Here is a 17,732-nt window from a genome sequence, read left to right as displayed (position 1 = left end):
AGAAAACTATTACTTCAATTCACTGCTAAAGGTGATTTCACAAGTCCATGAATCATGGTAAGGCATCATAGTTAGAGATAAGTGATTGGCTTGGAAATAAGGATAAAAAATTAAAAACAATACAATCTCTTAGAAATAAGTCTTTATTTTGTTAAACAAAGGACTTAAAGCAGTAGTTACTCTGCAAAATTGAAAATAGCTCAAGGGATCCTTCGATTGCTTATAAATACCAGCTCCACAAAGTATAAATACAAATCCCTCCTTTTACACATTTAAGCTGCATTTTTATTAAAAGCTATGGCACGACACTTAAATTCATATAAACCAACAACACACTAGCGAACACACACAATGTCTTGACGTACATGCTAACAGTGATTGCTTCAGAACATGTGTGAAATTTTAAAAAACATGGAACATATATATTTACACAATTTGAGCAAAGCATGTACTATGCAGATTTCTCTTCATATTTATGGGCCTTGGTGAAAATAATAATAATAAAACCCTACATAGGAAAAGGCTCAGAGTTCATCTAACTAAATTAATCAAATTGAACAGTAAAATGTGAGAAATCTAGTTGGTGAGCATTAAAGTTCAGTGACTGCACAAAGAAGGCACATTGTCCCAATTGTCAAACACCTAAAAACACAGAAATGTACGTCTGTCACAGAAATTCAAGAATCGGGGGCAACTGCTTGGAAGTGGTTCACTAGCAAACTCCTTTTTCAACTAACAGAAAAATGCTCATCCATAAATTAATCAAAAAACAAAAACTAGCACAGCAATAGGTCAAAGTGTTTCAGCATCTCAGCGTCACAGTGAGGAGTCGAAATAAAGTCTAAATATTAAATAGAAAACTATTTTAGTTGTTGGCGAGAAGGGACGTTTTCCAGCAACTGACCAACATTAAGTCATTTATAAATAAGAATAACAACTTTTTTCTTATGTTTTCTGGTTATGTTTTCTCAATAGACTAATAAGGGCTGGTGTGTGTCTGAGACTTTAAAGCATAAGTTATGTAGTCAAAAGCTTGAGTTGAACTGGTGCTGCGTCTCATTACTCTGTGTCATCCTCATCATCAAAGCTAGGTGGCTGGAAACTGCACACCTCCTCAAAGGTTAATCCTGCAAAAAAGGAGAAGATGATTTGTTTCTTTACCGAGGAATACATCAGCATGCTGTCAGTTTTAGCGCGAGAAGACGTACGTTTCCACTCATCGATCTGCAGCTCCCGGCTCTCGAAGCTCTGGTCGTAAGGCTCGGCTTCAGGCTCGTCGTCTGGATCGTGGTATTGACCGAAGTAGGGGTGGGCCAGAGCTTCAGCTGCCGTTATCCTCTTATCCGTATCCAGAACCAGCATTCTCTCCAGAAGATCCACAGCTTAAAAACGCATCCGCATGTAAACATGACTGAATCACACTCAATCCCATTGTTTCTTTATGTAAACTTTGTAAATCATAGGGAAAAACCAGGTTCTCTTTGGCATTACCGAGTGGGTTGGCGCCAATAAATACATCAGCAAAGCTCCTCTTGGGCATGTGTGGCAAGGAGCTGATGTAGTTTCTGGCCTGTGAAGACACATCAACAGAGTAAACCAAACATGAGTTCCTACCAACAGCAACATGTCGTGACACATTATTTCATTTAACTTTTTCCAACCTGTTCGGCTTTTCGATCTATCCACATCTGTGCTGCGTTTCCTGATGAGTGCAGTTTACAGTCAACAAGTTCCTCTTGTGATAATTAGAGCATCTTTAAAACTAGATTTATGAAGAATTATTGAGGAACTTGAGCTTGTATTATGTATTGCTACAGAGTTCGACTCTTTGCCTGAAGTGAGACACATGCAGTCAAAAACCCATTAGTGCCTATGAGTGCAAGTGTTTACACTGCAAACCTTGTTTCTAATAAGATAAGATAAGATAAGATAACCTTTATTAGTCCCACACGTGGGAAATTTGTTTTGTCACAGCAGGAAGTGGACAGTGCAAAAGTTATGAGGCAAAAATTAGAATACAATAAGAATAAATACAGTACACAACTGTACAGAATAGAATAAAATACTATATACAGTAGAATAAAATAAAATAAATATACAATAAGATAAAAATAGAATACAAATACAAATACTATATACAACTGAGTAAAAATACAACGATGACAGAAAGGATATCCAATTCTTATAATGGCTTTTTATTAAATATTTTTAAAGAATTATAATAAAGTTTAAAAAATAATAAACCAAGTATCCTGTAAAAAGAAAGGACTGTTGTCTTTGTCTATTAGGGAAGCAAAGAAAAAGTATTACAATCATAATACTCTTCATAAAAAACCTCTCATTAATTCAACGTGTGGTTTGAAAATAAGTGTGTTATGGTGGAAGAAGATGGCACCTTTCTAAGGGGGAAACAAAAAGAAAAAACACTGAACATCAAAATGCTGTTAGTAACCTTAACATTTAAATCGAGAAGTGCACTTTTTTTAAATCCAACTCAAGGTGCTTTTTGCAAATCACTGTTATAACCACGTCCAGCAAGCACGTCACACGACACAGGAGTGACTGAAACGGTAAAATTCTGTGTTTAATTCGAGCTTTTTGCCCCAAGAGGTCTAGTTCCTCCTTGCGCCCCACTTGCCTCAAAAGGAGTTTGAGTTTTCCTTAAACCTTGAAGCTCTTTTTAAAATGTGGCTTCAAATATTAATACCTCCGCCATGGCGGTTATCTTATTGGTAGCGTTTATGGGCGTGTCATTCTGTCTGTAAACATGATAGATCGAAAAGTTTACATCCACCAAGGTCTTCAAGGTCATTTTCATTATTTATTGAAAAAAAGTCTCATAACTTATAATTCTTACAGGTGTGGTAAAAGTACTGTATAAAGTCATATTTGACCTCTAACCTCTGCTTCAAGTTCAACAGATTGATCTGAAGGCTAAAGTGATAATATATAGCTTACTGCCACTGTTTGTATTGACAATATATAGGCATATAATGATAATGAGGGTTCAAAATATCACATTACTTTGGATCTCTGACCTCTTCTTCGAGGTCAAGTAAAATATCTTTTATCTTTAAAACTATGATTCAAATTCCACTACCTTTGTATTGGCAACATTTAAGAAGAGATACTGGTATACTGGAATTCTAAATATCAACATAATAGTTTGCATCCAAATATGTCACATTTGACCTCTGACCTCATTTTTATATGTACCTTTCTTATAAGTTGAGCCTAAAATGTGTTTTATTTTTCAAGAAAGTGAAGAGAAGGAGAATGAGCTGCCTAGATAGTTGGAAATATACTGTCGAATATTATTATATAAGAAGCTCAAGTTATTCATGCACAAGTAACGTTTGGATTTTTGTAAAACAATTGAGTGAATGCTACACTTATACTACATGCACATAAATAATGTTTAGGGGCTGAGCTGTCTTGGCGGAGGTTTGCGCTCTGAGTGCTTCTTGTTGCTTTTGTTCTATTTTAGGATGTGTTAGTGTGGAAACCATCAACATAAGCATAAATTCTGAGGAAAGTCTGACTGTCCGCCCGCTGCTAGTCCGCTCTCAAGAAAGTACCTCTGTATCCTCCTCACCTCATAGCTGGGCATCCTGTTCATTAGAGTTGCTGTGGGCGTCCCTGTCAGACGCAGTATGTGCTGAAGCTGGTTTATATCTTTGAAGTTTGTGTCAAGGGGAGTATAGTGACAGAGCAGAGTTAGTTAAGAAGCTGTGTCTGGGGCTAAACTCCAGGTCACGAGTCTCCAAGCTTTGAGCCCAGAAAAAAAACAAAACTAAAGCTTAAGCATCCTCAGAATTAGAGGAAAGACACATGACAACACTTCTCATTACAGACACACAGTGAAAGATGAAATCACCTGTGTAACAATAATCTCACAGCAAACACTGCTTAATGCTCTTCAGAGGAAGCAAAGCACACCCACAAGGCTAGAGGGTGAAAAACATGCTGTCATTACAAAGCAGATATTTCCAGCTGAACCACAGAGTGCAGAGTTTAGAGCAGAAATACGGTTAGACAGAGAGGGGGGAGAAAAAAAAAAAAAAAAAAAAAAACACAAAACTTGCACAGCTTTGTGAACTCACAGACTCTGAAGAGATTTTCTTCAAGAGCTCTGGACCTGGTTTTCCGACGAGCAGCATGATTAACTTCAACTGATCAATATCTACCAGCACACGGTAAAGGAAGACCAGACGCTGCACATGGGGACATCTGTAATCTGACCTCCTTTGAAGCTATGTAATAATCAATCCCATCATCTTTACATTTCACACACAGGAGGGAAAAAAGGAATCTGAGATGTTTCCTGTGGAAGACATTGAATTCATTTATATTGGGTGCTTTTAATAGAAAATGATTGGAGGCGGTGGGCAGCCTAGTGGAGCGCTTGCTTACAAGCTCAGCAGTTAGCTACCAAATACTGGCAAAAGAAAAGAGAGAAAGAAACAGGGTGGTGCAAGGAAAGACAGAGTGAAAGTGTACCTGAGCCAAAGATACACACTTAAAATATAGAAAGAGTCATAGTGCCAAAGTGGAAAAATTACTCAGAGGTGCATGTGTCAAGTGAGAAAAATGTGTGATCGCTCTTCATGAGAAAACGCCTCAGGCAGAGTCGTGTTGAAAAGGAAAGGCGGCTTTCCGTGTGAGGACGGAGAAAAGCAGTATTGCAGATTTATTGCAGACAAATCAGCGTGCCTCTACGTCATCATCGGTGTGTGTTGGATCAGTTTAATTTGTTATGTAAATTGTTTGTCAGCTGCAGGAGTTCATGGTGTGCACAGCGAACTGTCAGATGAAAAGGATACGGTCAGTGCCGGGAAACAGAGCACGTCCAGTGAGAAGTTCTGCCATTATGCATCCCACAGACCAAATATCCACTGAAACACAGAAGGACACAGACATTATACCCAGAACACTCTTCTATTTACAGACGGATCACAGAGGGGAGCTTCTTTATGCCGTCTACCTGTCATGTTGTAATGCATCCAGTTCAACATGATCTCTGGGGCACGGTACCAGCGGGTCGCCACGTAGCCGGTCATCTCATCGTCGGTGTGTCGTGCCAGACCAAAGTCCAAAATCTGACAACAATTTAGATGCCAAAAAAAAAAAGAAGCAAGACTTAAAAAATACAAACAAATCATTTACATTTGTAGGCAGTTTTGAGATAAACTGATGTTTCAAATAAAAGCAGCGCTTCACTGACCTTCAGCTCACAGTCTTCATTCACTGCAAGGTTACTTGGTTTTAAATCCTGTAAACCAAGATGGTGAGATGAAGTAAATCTGTTCTTTGTTAAAAGATGAGTCTTGCATCATTAAAAATTAAATCTAAAGTCAAAGCGTTATGACTTCCTTTCTTTTCACAGGATTAACAAGTCTGACTCTGCAAAGTGAAAGAAGTCAAACCCCAGGACACTTCATGTCCTCCTGTTCAACGATTGTCTGACAAAAGTTACTATAAAATGAAACAGCACTTACTCGATGTATGATGCCTGCTGAGTGAATATACTGCAGAGAGACGGGAGCAGACGTGTCAGATTACATCATGTGTTTACAGATAGACTGATTTAACACAACAAAACACATCAGGAGATACAGGACACGATGTAAAAACATTAGATAAGAATCACTGAAGGAACTCCTTGCTTAGAGGTAGATAATATAATGATACCACTCTCATATCTGTACATTAAATATATGGCGCTAGGAGAAGGTCATCTTTGCCTACAGTAGAGAATGGAAACATGGAGGGCAGCTAAGGCCTTGATTACACTCTGTTGTGGACACGGACAGCTGTAGATACAAGAGCCGAGTCACCATTCCTGTTATACTTCTTGAACCTCTGCCACCTGTGGTGCAGTTGTAGTTGGTGCTTTGTCATGCAGTCACAAAAAAGATCGGTCTGAAGACAAGATTTACGCCACTCGGACCAAAGCAGATTCACAAACACATCTCAGTTCAAAGGTGAAATCCTTTTCCTAGTACCTCAGAACAGGTTTAGTGTATAAGCACCGCCTGAATGCCAGAAAGAACTTGTTTACCTAAACTAACTATTAATACAGATAATAACTCATCTGTGACGCTATCTGCCAATTTCGTTTTTACTGTAACAACAGCAGTGAAGCTTGAGTAAACATGATTTGTAACTGAACACAGTTAAGACAATAAGTAAAATCCTCACTCCACTGAAAGTACACACAGGTGGAACTCAGGAGTGATTCTAACCTTGGCGGCCGACAACACTGTACACAATGGTAGACTGGTGACCAAGCAAATAAGACATTAAAAAAAAGAAGATTTTTGATGAGAAAGCGGTCTTTAAACACACAGAGAGACAAAGCTGTGCAGGAAGTAGGATTTTATCACAGCAGAGGTAAGAGGGAATTCATTACAATGCGTTTCAAATGTCATCTTTTGCTTCTGGTTCAGTGAGTTTTGGTCAAAGAGAGACAAAACAGAGATGGTGACTTTCAGTAAACAGAAGGGGGGCTCTGCGCTTTGTGTTTACATGTTTTTGCAAAATCTGTTGACCTGTTTTTTAATCGTTTGTTGTTTTAGCCATTAGGTGGTTGTTGAAATGGTTTTGTGGGCTTTTTGCTGACATTCTGACCTTTCTGTGAATGCCATAGGTGTCTGTGTTTAAATAACAGATCTGGCGGTACATCCCGTTAAACCAGATGTTCTCCCCCCTGATGGGGTTCAACAGGTTAAATGTTTATTGCTTAATTACTTTGCGTAGTGTGAATGACAATAAGGGAAGTTTTTATCAGTAGGAAAAGCTGTAAAACCTATGAAAATAAAGTTAAAAGTCCAAAATTTCTGCTTGAGGCTGTTTGTGGTAAGCAGCAGATCAAACTTCTTAACATTCAGGCCTGTCAGACACTCGGACACTGAGCCATGGCTCTGTGCTAAGCTTTGTAATCTTCAATATCATTGAAATGCAGCCAGGTGCTGCTCATTTTATTCATTTCATCACTTTTCCCCAACACGCTTGCATTAAAATCCGGTTGCCCCGTCTCTCTGGTTACCCGGCCTGTACCACTACACTTGTCGTCTTGGAACGTCTGCCCCCCTTCCTTCTTTCAATAATGGTATGATCCCAGTCTGTCTTTGCATGTATTTGGCCACATGGTGTGCCCATCAAATTAAAGTCCCATCCCTGCCTGCATGGATTCTCAGCAGGGCTGAAGATTAGGCTGCTACATACAACCCGGCCATTAATAACTGACATATGAAATTATCTCACAGGCCAGATACAATTGTCCACAGGCCATACGTTTGACACCCCTGCTCTAAACCACAGCAAACCTGAAGAGATTTCACTAGAATCTCCAACACAGTCTGACCACTAAGGACAGGAAAGGGAGAGTTGCATTTATTGTGAAGCACTTTCTGATTTTTGTCTGTGAAAAGTGCTATATGAATACATTTTCCTTGCCCAGGTTAGCTAGCAGACACTTAGGACTCTAGCATTTGCTAAGCTGACCAGATATGAGGGTGGCATCAATCTTTATCTTGCTCAAGAAAAGGAAAGAAATAAGCACGTTTTCCACAACATCAATCATTCCTTTAAGCTCACCTTTAATCCTCGGAGGATCTGGTATATGAGAAACTGCACGTGGTCATCGGTGAGCTTTTGACATTTGACTATGTTGTTGAGATCTGCCCCCATTAGATGAGTCACGAGATACCTGCCAAAGCAGAAAAGATTGTTGTCCCAGCTTAAACAGACAAGTGTCAGAAGCCATGCCAGTGTTTGTCACGTCATTTAAAAAAAAAAAGAAAAAAAGAAAAAAATACTAATGTCATAAAATGTATTTGCACTTCCAAACTAATAATTTCAGAGCTGTTTGCAGCCTGTGCCTAATTTCCCCATATGGCTATGTGAGCTTAAACCGGTTTAGCTGCTACTTCTTTTCACTCTCACGTCTCTCGAGAGGCACCGAAAGGCCAAGCCCTTCACAAATGGAATGTCATTTAACAACACACCCCAGATAAATGGGCTTAATAGTACTGCATCAGTGGATAATTCAAATCTAATCCCAAAGCTGTTTAAAATGCCCAAACAGCACTTGTGGAAGGAGTCTGCAGCGGGATGCTAGACGAGCACTTTTGGAGCCAAAACTCACAGAGCCACGTGCTGCTTCGTCAGTCCGCTGCACAACAAATACCCGTTTCATGAATACTCTTCTATTCTCACACAGTACAGAGAACGAGGGCTTAAAATAGCATCTGGTTGTGCTTGAACTTGTTCTCAGCTGCAGACATAAGGACACAGACACTCGCCTAAGTTCATTCGCCTGGGGGGGGGGGGGGGAATAGATACACACACGTATATAAAATATGAATAGTGACCTCTCTTCTCCTCTCTCCTAAAGAAAGAGGGGCATGGCTAGAGCACTGAGGAGTCTCAGGGTCATACCCAGAGCACCTGCACAGTTGCCATTTTTACTTATTTTTACGTTGCATGCAGAAACTTTACAGCGTTTGGCAGATATGCACTGGAGAACAGTGTCAAACACTGCAAAAGGCATGCCAGCCCACTGACTCACCCCCTGTTCTTTTTCCCACAGGGGTCCAAGCTTTACATGTGCTCTACATGTGTGACCTTGCATTGCCTCGAGTCCTCCATATCATTATGCTTTTCTGGGAGGAGGGCAGGGCTTCTTGAGTGGACGGCTCTCCATTACAACAGCACACAGATGCTGCCACTCGAAGTATGAAGACAAAATTCCAGCAAGTCATTAAAGTGTTCAGTTTCAATGAGTCTACTTCAGCAGTTTAGCGTTGTGGGCCCTCTTATTTTGTTAGTCATACATTTGTCTTCCCTTTCAAAGGCCCTGTGCCTACATTACCCAAGAAGCAATGCAACTGCAAACAGTTTATTCCACATTTCAGTGCGTCACACTTCGAGCTGCAAGCCTGCAGCAGAGATGAGCACATGTGGTTTGAAATGATGCTGCACTGACATGAATCATCTTTACATAAATAAATAAATAACGTGCAATTCTTAAAGGGGCCACTGGAGACTTAAAAAGCAAAAAACAAAAAAATAAACAAAAATAATAAATAAATATAATCCTTAAGACTTTAATATTAAAATTCCAAATTTACATACATTGAAAACCTGATGATGGCCAAGTATAAGAAAGTAGTTTTACCCTCTTTTAGTGTTTTATCCCTTTATTGCAACTTTATGGTAAATGGACCGATTCTTATAAAGTGATTTTTATAGCATTTCTTTAACTGTTAGGTTTTGGTTAAGTTTAAAAGTCCCTCTGTTCTGTGGCAAAGAAGCGCACACGCCTTAGCTGGCAACCCTGCACTCGACCTTCTCATCCAAATATGGTCACTTCTGGCTCAAAACAAATTTAACACGCTGGTGCCTAAACACCAGCAGTGATGCTTCAAAATGCAGAATTTAGAAAGCAATGAGTGATGTCATATTGGCTCTGCCCATCTTTTACAGCGGGGAAAATAAGTATTTGACACATCAGCATTTTTATCAGTAAGGGGATTTCCAAGTGGACTATTGACACAACATTTCCACCAGATGTTGCCATCAAGCCAAATATTGAAGTCATACAATCAAATCAGAACATATAAGTATACAAGTTAAACCATAATAAATAAAGTGAAATGACACAGGGAATAAGTATTGAACACACTTTATTCAATACTTTGTAGAAAAGCCTTTGTTGGTGATTACAGCTTCTAGACGCCTCTTGTATGGATAGACCAGTCGTCTGCATTGCTCAGGAGTGATTCTGGCCCATTCTTCCACACAAACGGTCTTTAAATCTTGAAGGTTCCTTGGGCCTCTTTTATGAACTTTAATCTTCAGTTCTCTCCATAGATTTTCTATGGGATTTAGGTCAGGTGATTGACTGGGCCATTCAAGCAACTTGATTTTCTTTCTTTGAAACCACTTCATTGTTTCCTTGGCCTTGTGTTTGGGATCATTGTCTTGCTGAAATGTCCACCCTCTTTTCATTTTTAGCTTCCTGGTAGATGGCAGCAGATTTTTATCCAGAATGTCCCGGTACATCTCTCCATTCATCCTGCCTTCAATAATATGAAGTCTGCCAGTACCCCTTGCTGAAAAGCAGCCCCAAACCATGATGCTTCCACCCCCAAACTTGACTGTTGGTATGGTGTTCTTGGGGTGGTGAGCAGTGTCATTTCTTCTCCAAACATGGTGTGTAGAATGACTGCCAAAAAGTTCAATTTTGCTTTCATCTGACCATACTATAGTCGTCCAATAATCCACAGGCTTCTCCAAATGCTGTTGCGCAAATTTTAACCGAGCCTTGACATGCTTTTTGTTCAGCAATGGAGTCTTGCGTGGTGAGCGTGCATGGATGCCATGGCGGTTCAGTGCATTGCTTATAGTTTTCTTTGAAACAACAGTACCTGCTGATGCAAGGTCTTCCTGAAGTTCTATCCGAGTGGTTCTTGGCTCTTGGAGAACCCTCCTGATTATTCTTTGGACTCCTCGGACAGGGATCTTGCGTGGAGCACCTGATCGTGGCAGGTTTATGGTGAACTGATGCACTTTCCATTTCCGGATAATGGCCCCCACAGTGCTCACAGGAACATTCAGCATTCTGGAAATGCACCTATAACCATTCCCATCAAAATGCTTTTCAACGATAAGATTACGAAGATCTTGAGAGAGTTCTTTGCTTTTACCCATCATGAAGTCTTTCCTGTGTGCCTTCTGGGTAATGAGGAGCCTTTATAGGCCATCAATTAGGACTAAAGCAGCTGATATCAATTAGTACTGATAGGGGACAGGATTTCTCTATCAATACTGACAGATTTCAGGTGATCTCCTGGCTTTCTATGTCATTTTGCCCCTTGTTATCTCCATGTATTCAATACTTATTCCCTGTGTCATTTCACTTTATTTATTGTGGTTTCACTTGTATACTTATATGTTCTGATTTGTTTGTATGACGTCAATATTTGGCTTGATGGCAACATCTGGTGGAAATGTTGTGTCAATGGTCCACTTGGAAATCCCCTTACTGATAAAAATGCTGATGTGTCAAATACTTATTTTCCCCGCTGTATATACAATCTGTTGCAATTCATCCAATCAATTTCTTAACCACTTATCCAACTGGGTCATCAGAGGCTGGAACATATCCCTACAAGAGGCAGGGTATGGCATCTACCCCCCTGTAATCAATTTAAAAACTACCAATACTCTCTGGACTCTGAGAGGACACTGAAGAACTGGGAAAACTGCAACACAGGAAGTGTGGAGTGTCAAACTCCACTCTGAAGGCCCCAGCCGACCCACAGGCTCAGACCCCGAGCCTTCCAGCTGTGAGGTAAGAGTGCTAACCACTGCACTGCTGTACCGCTGCAATTTTAAATGTCCGATATCATAGAGGGGGAAAAAAAAGTTTAGGAAAAATATTGCACAAAGATTTAATCAACTTTCAAAAGGTTGTGCAGACACAATACGTCAGAGAGGGGGAGATACTCGAGAAGATGATGGATGAAAAATGAGAAAACTTCACTACACTTCAAATCTCTGCATGAGCCTGAGTCATCTATCAGAAGCCTTTTCCACACTCTGAATTTAAATTGTGTTAACTGTGATCTGACTGAGCTGTCAGAGAAGCTTGAGATCAAATATTGAACACAGCGTTGTTATTTTCTTCTATCCTGAGACCAAACACAGGCTGCATGATCCTTATAAATTATTACAAGAATAAAACTGTGATATACCTCCAAATGATTAATAAAAAAAAAAAATCTAGCTTGTGTGTTGCACTATAAACACAACATCATGCAAGTTTCACGGCACTTCAAATCACATGATGCTCTTCAAAGGAGGTTTGGTGTTCCAAGGAAAAAGTCTCATTTATTCCGCTCTCTTCACATGACCCTGGATAGACTGACTGATGTTGAGATCAGGGCTCTGTTGCAGGACTCCCTGTTGCTTAGGACTCTAGTTATATGAACTTAAAATTTTATTAAAAAGCTGATGCAAAAGTAACACATAACCTTTAACAAAACTGAGGACAGACACTTTCACAGAAAACTACATAAATTAATTCATTTGATTATTGCATAGTTAGACTTAGTCACCCTCCAATTACTCACCTCCACAGAGAGCTGACTGACCTACTGTCTCAGCCAAATAATTTCCTGGGGAAATCCCAGGACAGACTGCCCAACAAACTTATCTTTGCACAAGTGGATAGAGTTTATTTCCATATTTGTTACTGCTTCTTACTTCAGTCAGTAGAGCAGTAATAGAGAGCCCAGTGCAAATGTCCAACATTTTCAAGTAATTGGTAGCAAATGTCAAATTAGAGGTTTGTGATGCAGCCGAGAACCAAGTTAAGAGTTTATATAAAGTAGGTAAAACAAACATTAAACGTGTCACCAAATATATCTGTAAAGGTGGCATTGACATGAAAATTGCACCAACAACCTATCCATGCAAACCAACCAATGAAAAATGACACAGGGAAAATGTATTGAACATGCTTACTGAAGTTTATCTAACATTTCTTGCAAAAGCCTTTGCTGGTGATTACAGCTTCAAGACGCCCCATGTATGGAGGAAACTAGTCACATGTATTGCTCAAGTGGGATTTTGGTCCATTCTTCAAATCCTGCAGGCACTGTGTGCCCCTTCAATGAACTCTGGGCTTTAGTTCTTTCCACAGACTTTCAATTGGATTCAGGTCAGATGATTGGCTACCATTCTAGCAGCTTAATTTTTTCCTCTCGTACTGTATGTTTGAGATCATTACCGCAATGAAACATCCACCCTCGTTTCATCTTCATAATCAATAATGTGTCATTACATTTCTCCAGTGATCCTTATATGAAGCGTGCCAGTGATGTGTTGCTGAAAAACAGCCCCACACATGATGCTCACTGGAACCTTCAGTATTTCAGAAAGTCTCCTGTAATCAGTGGCATCATGTCTTACAACAGTAAGGCTGCAAAGGTCTTGAGAGAGCTCACTGGTTTTACGGTGTGACACCTTAGGCCATCACTTGGGACTGAACAAGCTGATATTAATTTGCACCAATAGCAGGATTGCTTTCCAACTACTGATACATTTTAGCCGGTGTCATGACTTTCCACACCTCCTTTACTTCATGTGTTCAATGCTTTTTTCTTTATTTTTTCTTATTGTTACATATATGTGAATTTATGGACATCTATGGTTTGATTTCTTTGAATGTGTGGATTGTTGCCAACATCTGGTGAGAAATGACATGTCAATAGCACCTTCAGACTTTACTTAGAAAACTGGTGTTGTTTTCAATGTTTACTTTAGCCGCTGTATGCTCCCAGGACGTGCAGTTTGCTGCCACACTGACCTTCATGAATTTTAGATATTGGCGATAATGCTTCCAGTATCGCTTGGTTCAGATAATGAAGTAAATAGGATGGGTCAATAATACAGGGACATTTTCAGTATGAAATCATAAATAAGTGAGTGACTCTAAGCATTCACTTGTTGGATGAGGTGCTCCCTGGAATCTGCTACAGTTTGAACTTTCAGTGTCAAGAACAAATAGAAAGAAGAAGAAAAAAAAAAAGAGTGACACTCCACCAATAACAAGCAAGGCAGCACGCACAACTGCATGCTGAGTCACTGCTAAGCTGTTCACTTCCAATTTCCAAGAGATTTTAACATCAACAAACAATAACTACCTGTTTTTCTGTAAACCAGGGCATGTACTACATGTTCCACAAAACCAGAAATCAGGAAACAGAAGGAAGGAAGCTGGTGATGAAGAGACTGGCTACAGCCAGTGAGTGAATAACTAACATAGCAGAGAGTCTAAAGAATGTTTGTCAGTGTTTTCAGTCTCCTGGCGTGCCTCCAGGTGTTTTCCAGGAACAGTCGGGATTGTGGGCTGCTGAGAAACTCAAGGCTGCTGAGCTTAACATCACTGTTAAATTATGCAAAAGCCCTGATACTTTAAATTTAAGATAACATAAAGAAGCACATTCGACTCACACGTCGGTGAAGTCCTTCAGAGAGGTGGCAGGGGTGAAGACATCTAAGAGGCCAATTACCTGCAAGAATGAGACAAACACTGTTAAGCTCAAAACTGAAGAACAAAGACCTGCAGGGCTTTGCTCTCAACAGGCGGATCAAATTGAAGAGAGACAACTCACTCACGTTTTCATGTTTCATATGTTTAAGCAGCTGCAGCTCTCTGTAGGTTCTTTTGGCGTGGACGATGGACTGAAAAGGCCGAGAGAGCTTCTTCACAGCGACCTTCAAACCGGTCTCCATGTCAATGGCGGAGCTGTTTAAAAAAAGTCAAAAGCATACATGTGAGCTTAAATCTCATTGGGGAAAACACCTTAACTTTTAGCATACACCAATTTAGATCATAAAACCAACAAGTGATCAGCATTTATTTAACACTGAAAGACTGTGGCTTTAATCAAAGCAAGCCCGTCCTTTTCAGGCAGAGGAACTGAAGCGTTTCATGTGGCTCAGTCTGGGTCTGAGTTTGCTCTCAAAAAACCAAAGTAGGTTGCAGGAAGAGCTGCTGAAGGCTGGGGGGAAAAGCACGACATCAGCAGAAAATGCCATCTCTCAGCAGACTGCAAGCAGCCCTGGCAGCAGCATATCCCCCGCTCTGAAAACCAACTGTCTCTGACCCAAAAGCAACACCCACCCCACCCCTGCTTAACTCACCTAAACAGAGTCACGGCTTGTGGATGGCCTCGTGTGACTGCTGTGGGGACACCAGCGTGCCCGCAGACACATCAACATCAATCGATATTAAAGGTTAACAAAGAAACCACCTATAGCAATGCCAACCTAATAATAAAAATGGATACAGGGATTATCATCATAGCAAGAAACAGAGGGCTCGAAGCATCTTTCTAGTCTCTGGTTCAATTCCTCAGCATATATTTGAGTCACCTTAACTGTTCTTCCCTACATACACTGCTGCACTGAGCTTTTACCCATTTCAAGAGCATGCAGGAATGTAAATCCCACATACAGCTGTATTAGATATTAAATCATCCCGTCAGCTCCCTCATAAGAAGGACCTCGTGTTTGATTGAAGGAAGTCAAAACAGTGCAGTCATCCTTTGTCTTACATAATGCAGACACTATCTAGGCAGCACCCTCACTGAAACAAAACGAGTATTTTTTAAGTGGTATGAACACATCTAAAAAAGACTATGTCCTTTAGCAATTTGCGCATAACAGTGTTCAGTTGTGCAAGCTTCTTGGACAAAGACGCTCCTTAACTCGTTCGATTTATTAGGTATGATGATATGGGAGTCGACTTCTGATAAAGCCACCAACCTGCAGCAGGGTTCAGGTGTGCGTCATTGCCACACAGTTTAGAGCATGCTGTTCAGTTTCAGTTTCAAATTACTGGCTACAGTAAACTTGAAGTCATCACGTAACTGCTAACAATATAAGCCAGCGCACTGTTATAATAAAAACAATCACAGTCAGTGCAGCAGTAGCAGCGAGCTGACAGTAATCTGACCAGCAACAGATTATCCTATTGCCCAGCAACAGCACAGCTGTCCTCTTCCATTTGCAAAACAAACATCTGCTCACTAAAAGAAGTGTACCACTGACTATGTTGTGTCCCAGATCGTATCAGCAGCACAATCCATTTAATTAAAAACCTATGTAAAGGGTCCATTCAGCCAAAGATGACCTTACTGCCGCTAGGCAACATTAAGGAAACCCACCCTCAAGAGGCAAGATCTCCACTCTGCTGTGCATGCAAATACCTCTGAGCTGCAGATTTGTATATAACGTATCAAACATTAACTGCAGGGCTCCCTAACATATAACTAGTTATCAAGAGTGAAAGGCAACACTGAGAGAACATTAAGGTTTTGATGAGGCTGCCTATCAAATTTGCATGAAGACAGCAGCTGGTTTTCATAGCAACCAACTTGGGAGGTTTTAGCAGCTGTTGATCATTTTCAGTCATTATTTTTAAAGTTAGCCACAAAAGTAAAAGATACTAACATTACAGTGACTTAAACAGAAAACTGTTTGCACTTATTATTATTATAGATTTTTTTTAAATAGCCAAATAGTCAATCTATCGGTCTATTCATTGTTTTAGATTACAGCACTCTGACTTTCTTTATCCATGCAAGATCAGTGAAGTGGACATCTCAACTTTCCACTTGTGCTCCTAATAAGAAAAACATCCAGAAGCTGTGCTCACATCGTCAATATGAAGGGACTGAGTTAATTCAAACAACCTACCTAGCAGCAAGCAGCTATATTTGTTGCACTAACGGTGCAATGTGCATTAAATGTCTTTATCCAGAACAAATGTGGTCGGAGTAACCTGAGGAGACCAGAACACTTGTGTGACTCTTAACATGCACACTGATCAGTGCATGTGGATCAGACTTTCTATACTTAGTTCACAGCCAGGAATTTATTAGCACTTAATAATTACAACTCGGTAACACGTCAAAGATAGCAAGTTCTGGGCTTTTCTTGCTCAAACAGACACCGCGGCTCCACCTTGCTCGCCATTAGCTTGTGAAGCGCAGGCCTCGTCTAAATGAATGGACAAGTCAGGCTAACTTCACCTAACTGAACTTTTTGGAGGAAGGCGATTTACCAGACAGATCCGTAGGCGCCGGATCCAACCGGGGTCAGTCTCTGGTACCGCTCCGGGACTTCCCATATCGTCTTGTTCACCTCCTCTCGATAAAAATCGTGTTTCTCTGGTCGCGACATTCCTGCAGGACCAACTGCCGACCACCGACCGACTTTCTGCTCCAAGGTGGGGGACTCCGAGCCGCGCAGAGCTCAACTTTACCAAAGTGCAAAAAAAGTGGCGCTAAACGAAAAGTTTCTCGTCCCCGGAGAAACTGATGTCGTTTAAAGTTACCGTGCTGCCTTCTTGTGAAGTTCTGCAATGTGTGCACACACTTTTCAGGTCTCCACGTTATTTGTTCCTCCTCACCCTGCTGGTTCTCACGCTCGCCCGAGATTTCACCCCACTCGCTTCGCTAAACGGCGCAAAATCTCGCGGGAAAAAGAAAGAAAAAAAAGTTGGGACAGCTGTGCGGACGACGTCTGAAACGGTGCTGCGTTCAGGTAGTGCAGGAAAAATACTCGGAGAACTAATCGGTGTCAGACGATTAAAAATAATAATAATAAAAAAAATGAATGTGGCTTAAGCATTTTAATCTGCAGAATATCGAAAATAATTCCGTTTAAATGGATAAAAGTTATGAGCTTTCCGTGTGAATTGGAGAGTACTTGACTAAAGTATCTTAGTTATACCACCCGATTAAACAGGATGTAACATTAAGAGTTAACTGTGTTTTTTTTCCTGTAGCATGTTTACTTTACAATAAATTCACTAAAAACCCATATTTATCCGCTTGACTCAAAATGTACACGATAATTATCGTCCTTAAACCAACAACCACTTTATTTTTATTTTTTTTTATTTGTGAAGTGAGCTTTAAAAAAGTACGTGAAGGCAGCATCAGAGGTCACGTCCTGGTGAGAGACTTTTAATGTAGAAAATGCATTTACTTTACAGTAAAGCATAATCGTATGTTGTTAGACAGCAGAAAATGTTAAACTTTGGCAAATATAACTCACTCAACAGATATAAATTTACAACTGAACAAGATGTCAAAAAAAAAAACAAGTATAAAAGAGGAGAAAAGATATACACGGTCACGTGTACACAG

General features: G+C 40.3%; 1 protein-coding gene across 2 annotated transcripts; it reads right to left on the bottom strand.

Moving 5' to 3' along the window:
• Nucleotides 1-127: 127 nt before the first annotated feature.
• Nucleotides 128-17,040, bottom strand: mapk14a (mitogen-activated protein kinase 14a). 2 transcript variants are annotated; one of them, XM_080898536.1, is made up of 12 exons: nucleotides 16,643-17,040; nucleotides 14,191-14,320; nucleotides 14,026-14,084; nucleotides 7,600-7,711; nucleotides 5,499-5,528; nucleotides 5,225-5,272; nucleotides 4,985-5,099; nucleotides 4,824-4,895; nucleotides 4,104-4,183; nucleotides 1,492-1,570; nucleotides 1,209-1,382; nucleotides 128-1,127 (listed from the first exon to the last, which is right to left on the bottom strand). In XM_080898536.1, the coding sequence occupies exons 1-12, from the start codon at nucleotides 16,759-16,761 to the stop codon at nucleotides 1,060-1,062; spliced, it is 1,086 nt and encodes a 361-aa protein (XP_080754662.1). In that variant the 5' UTR covers nucleotides 16,762-17,040; the 3' UTR covers nucleotides 128-1,059. The 2 variants fall into 2 exon arrangements, with proteins under 2 accessions (XP_080754662.1, XP_080754661.1); XM_080898535.1 differs by lacking the exon at nucleotides 4,104-4,183 and adding an exon at nucleotides 3,596-3,675 and having other exon boundaries at nucleotides 16,643-17,038.
• Nucleotides 17,041-17,732: the final 692 nt, after the last annotated feature.

This window comes from Rhamphochromis sp. 'chilingali' (genome assembly GCF_963969265.1).
Source record: "Rhamphochromis sp. 'chilingali' genome assembly, chromosome: 12".
In the NCBI taxonomy this organism is placed as follows: domain Eukaryota; kingdom Metazoa; phylum Chordata; class Actinopteri; order Cichliformes; family Cichlidae; genus Rhamphochromis; species Rhamphochromis sp. 'chilingali'.
Note: the sequence above shows the minus strand (reverse complement) of the source record. Positions and strands in the feature narration are given on the sequence as shown.

What these genes read in the sequence shown, in the direction of transcription:
- mapk14a (XM_080898536.1), bottom strand. Translation starts at nt 16,761, where the DNA reads ATGTCGCGACCAGAGAAACACGATTTTTATCGAGAGGAGGTGAACAAG. An exon ending in AACATATGAAACATGAAAAC is followed by an intron (nt 14,085 to 14,190) that starts GTGAGTGAGTTG and finishes TCATTCTTGCAG; the next exon opens with GTAATTGGCCTCTTAGATGT. An exon ending in GATGCATTACAACATGACAG is followed by an intron (nt 4,896 to 4,984) that starts GTAGACGGCATA and finishes TCTGTGTTTCAG; the next exon opens with TGGATATTTGGTCTGTGGGA.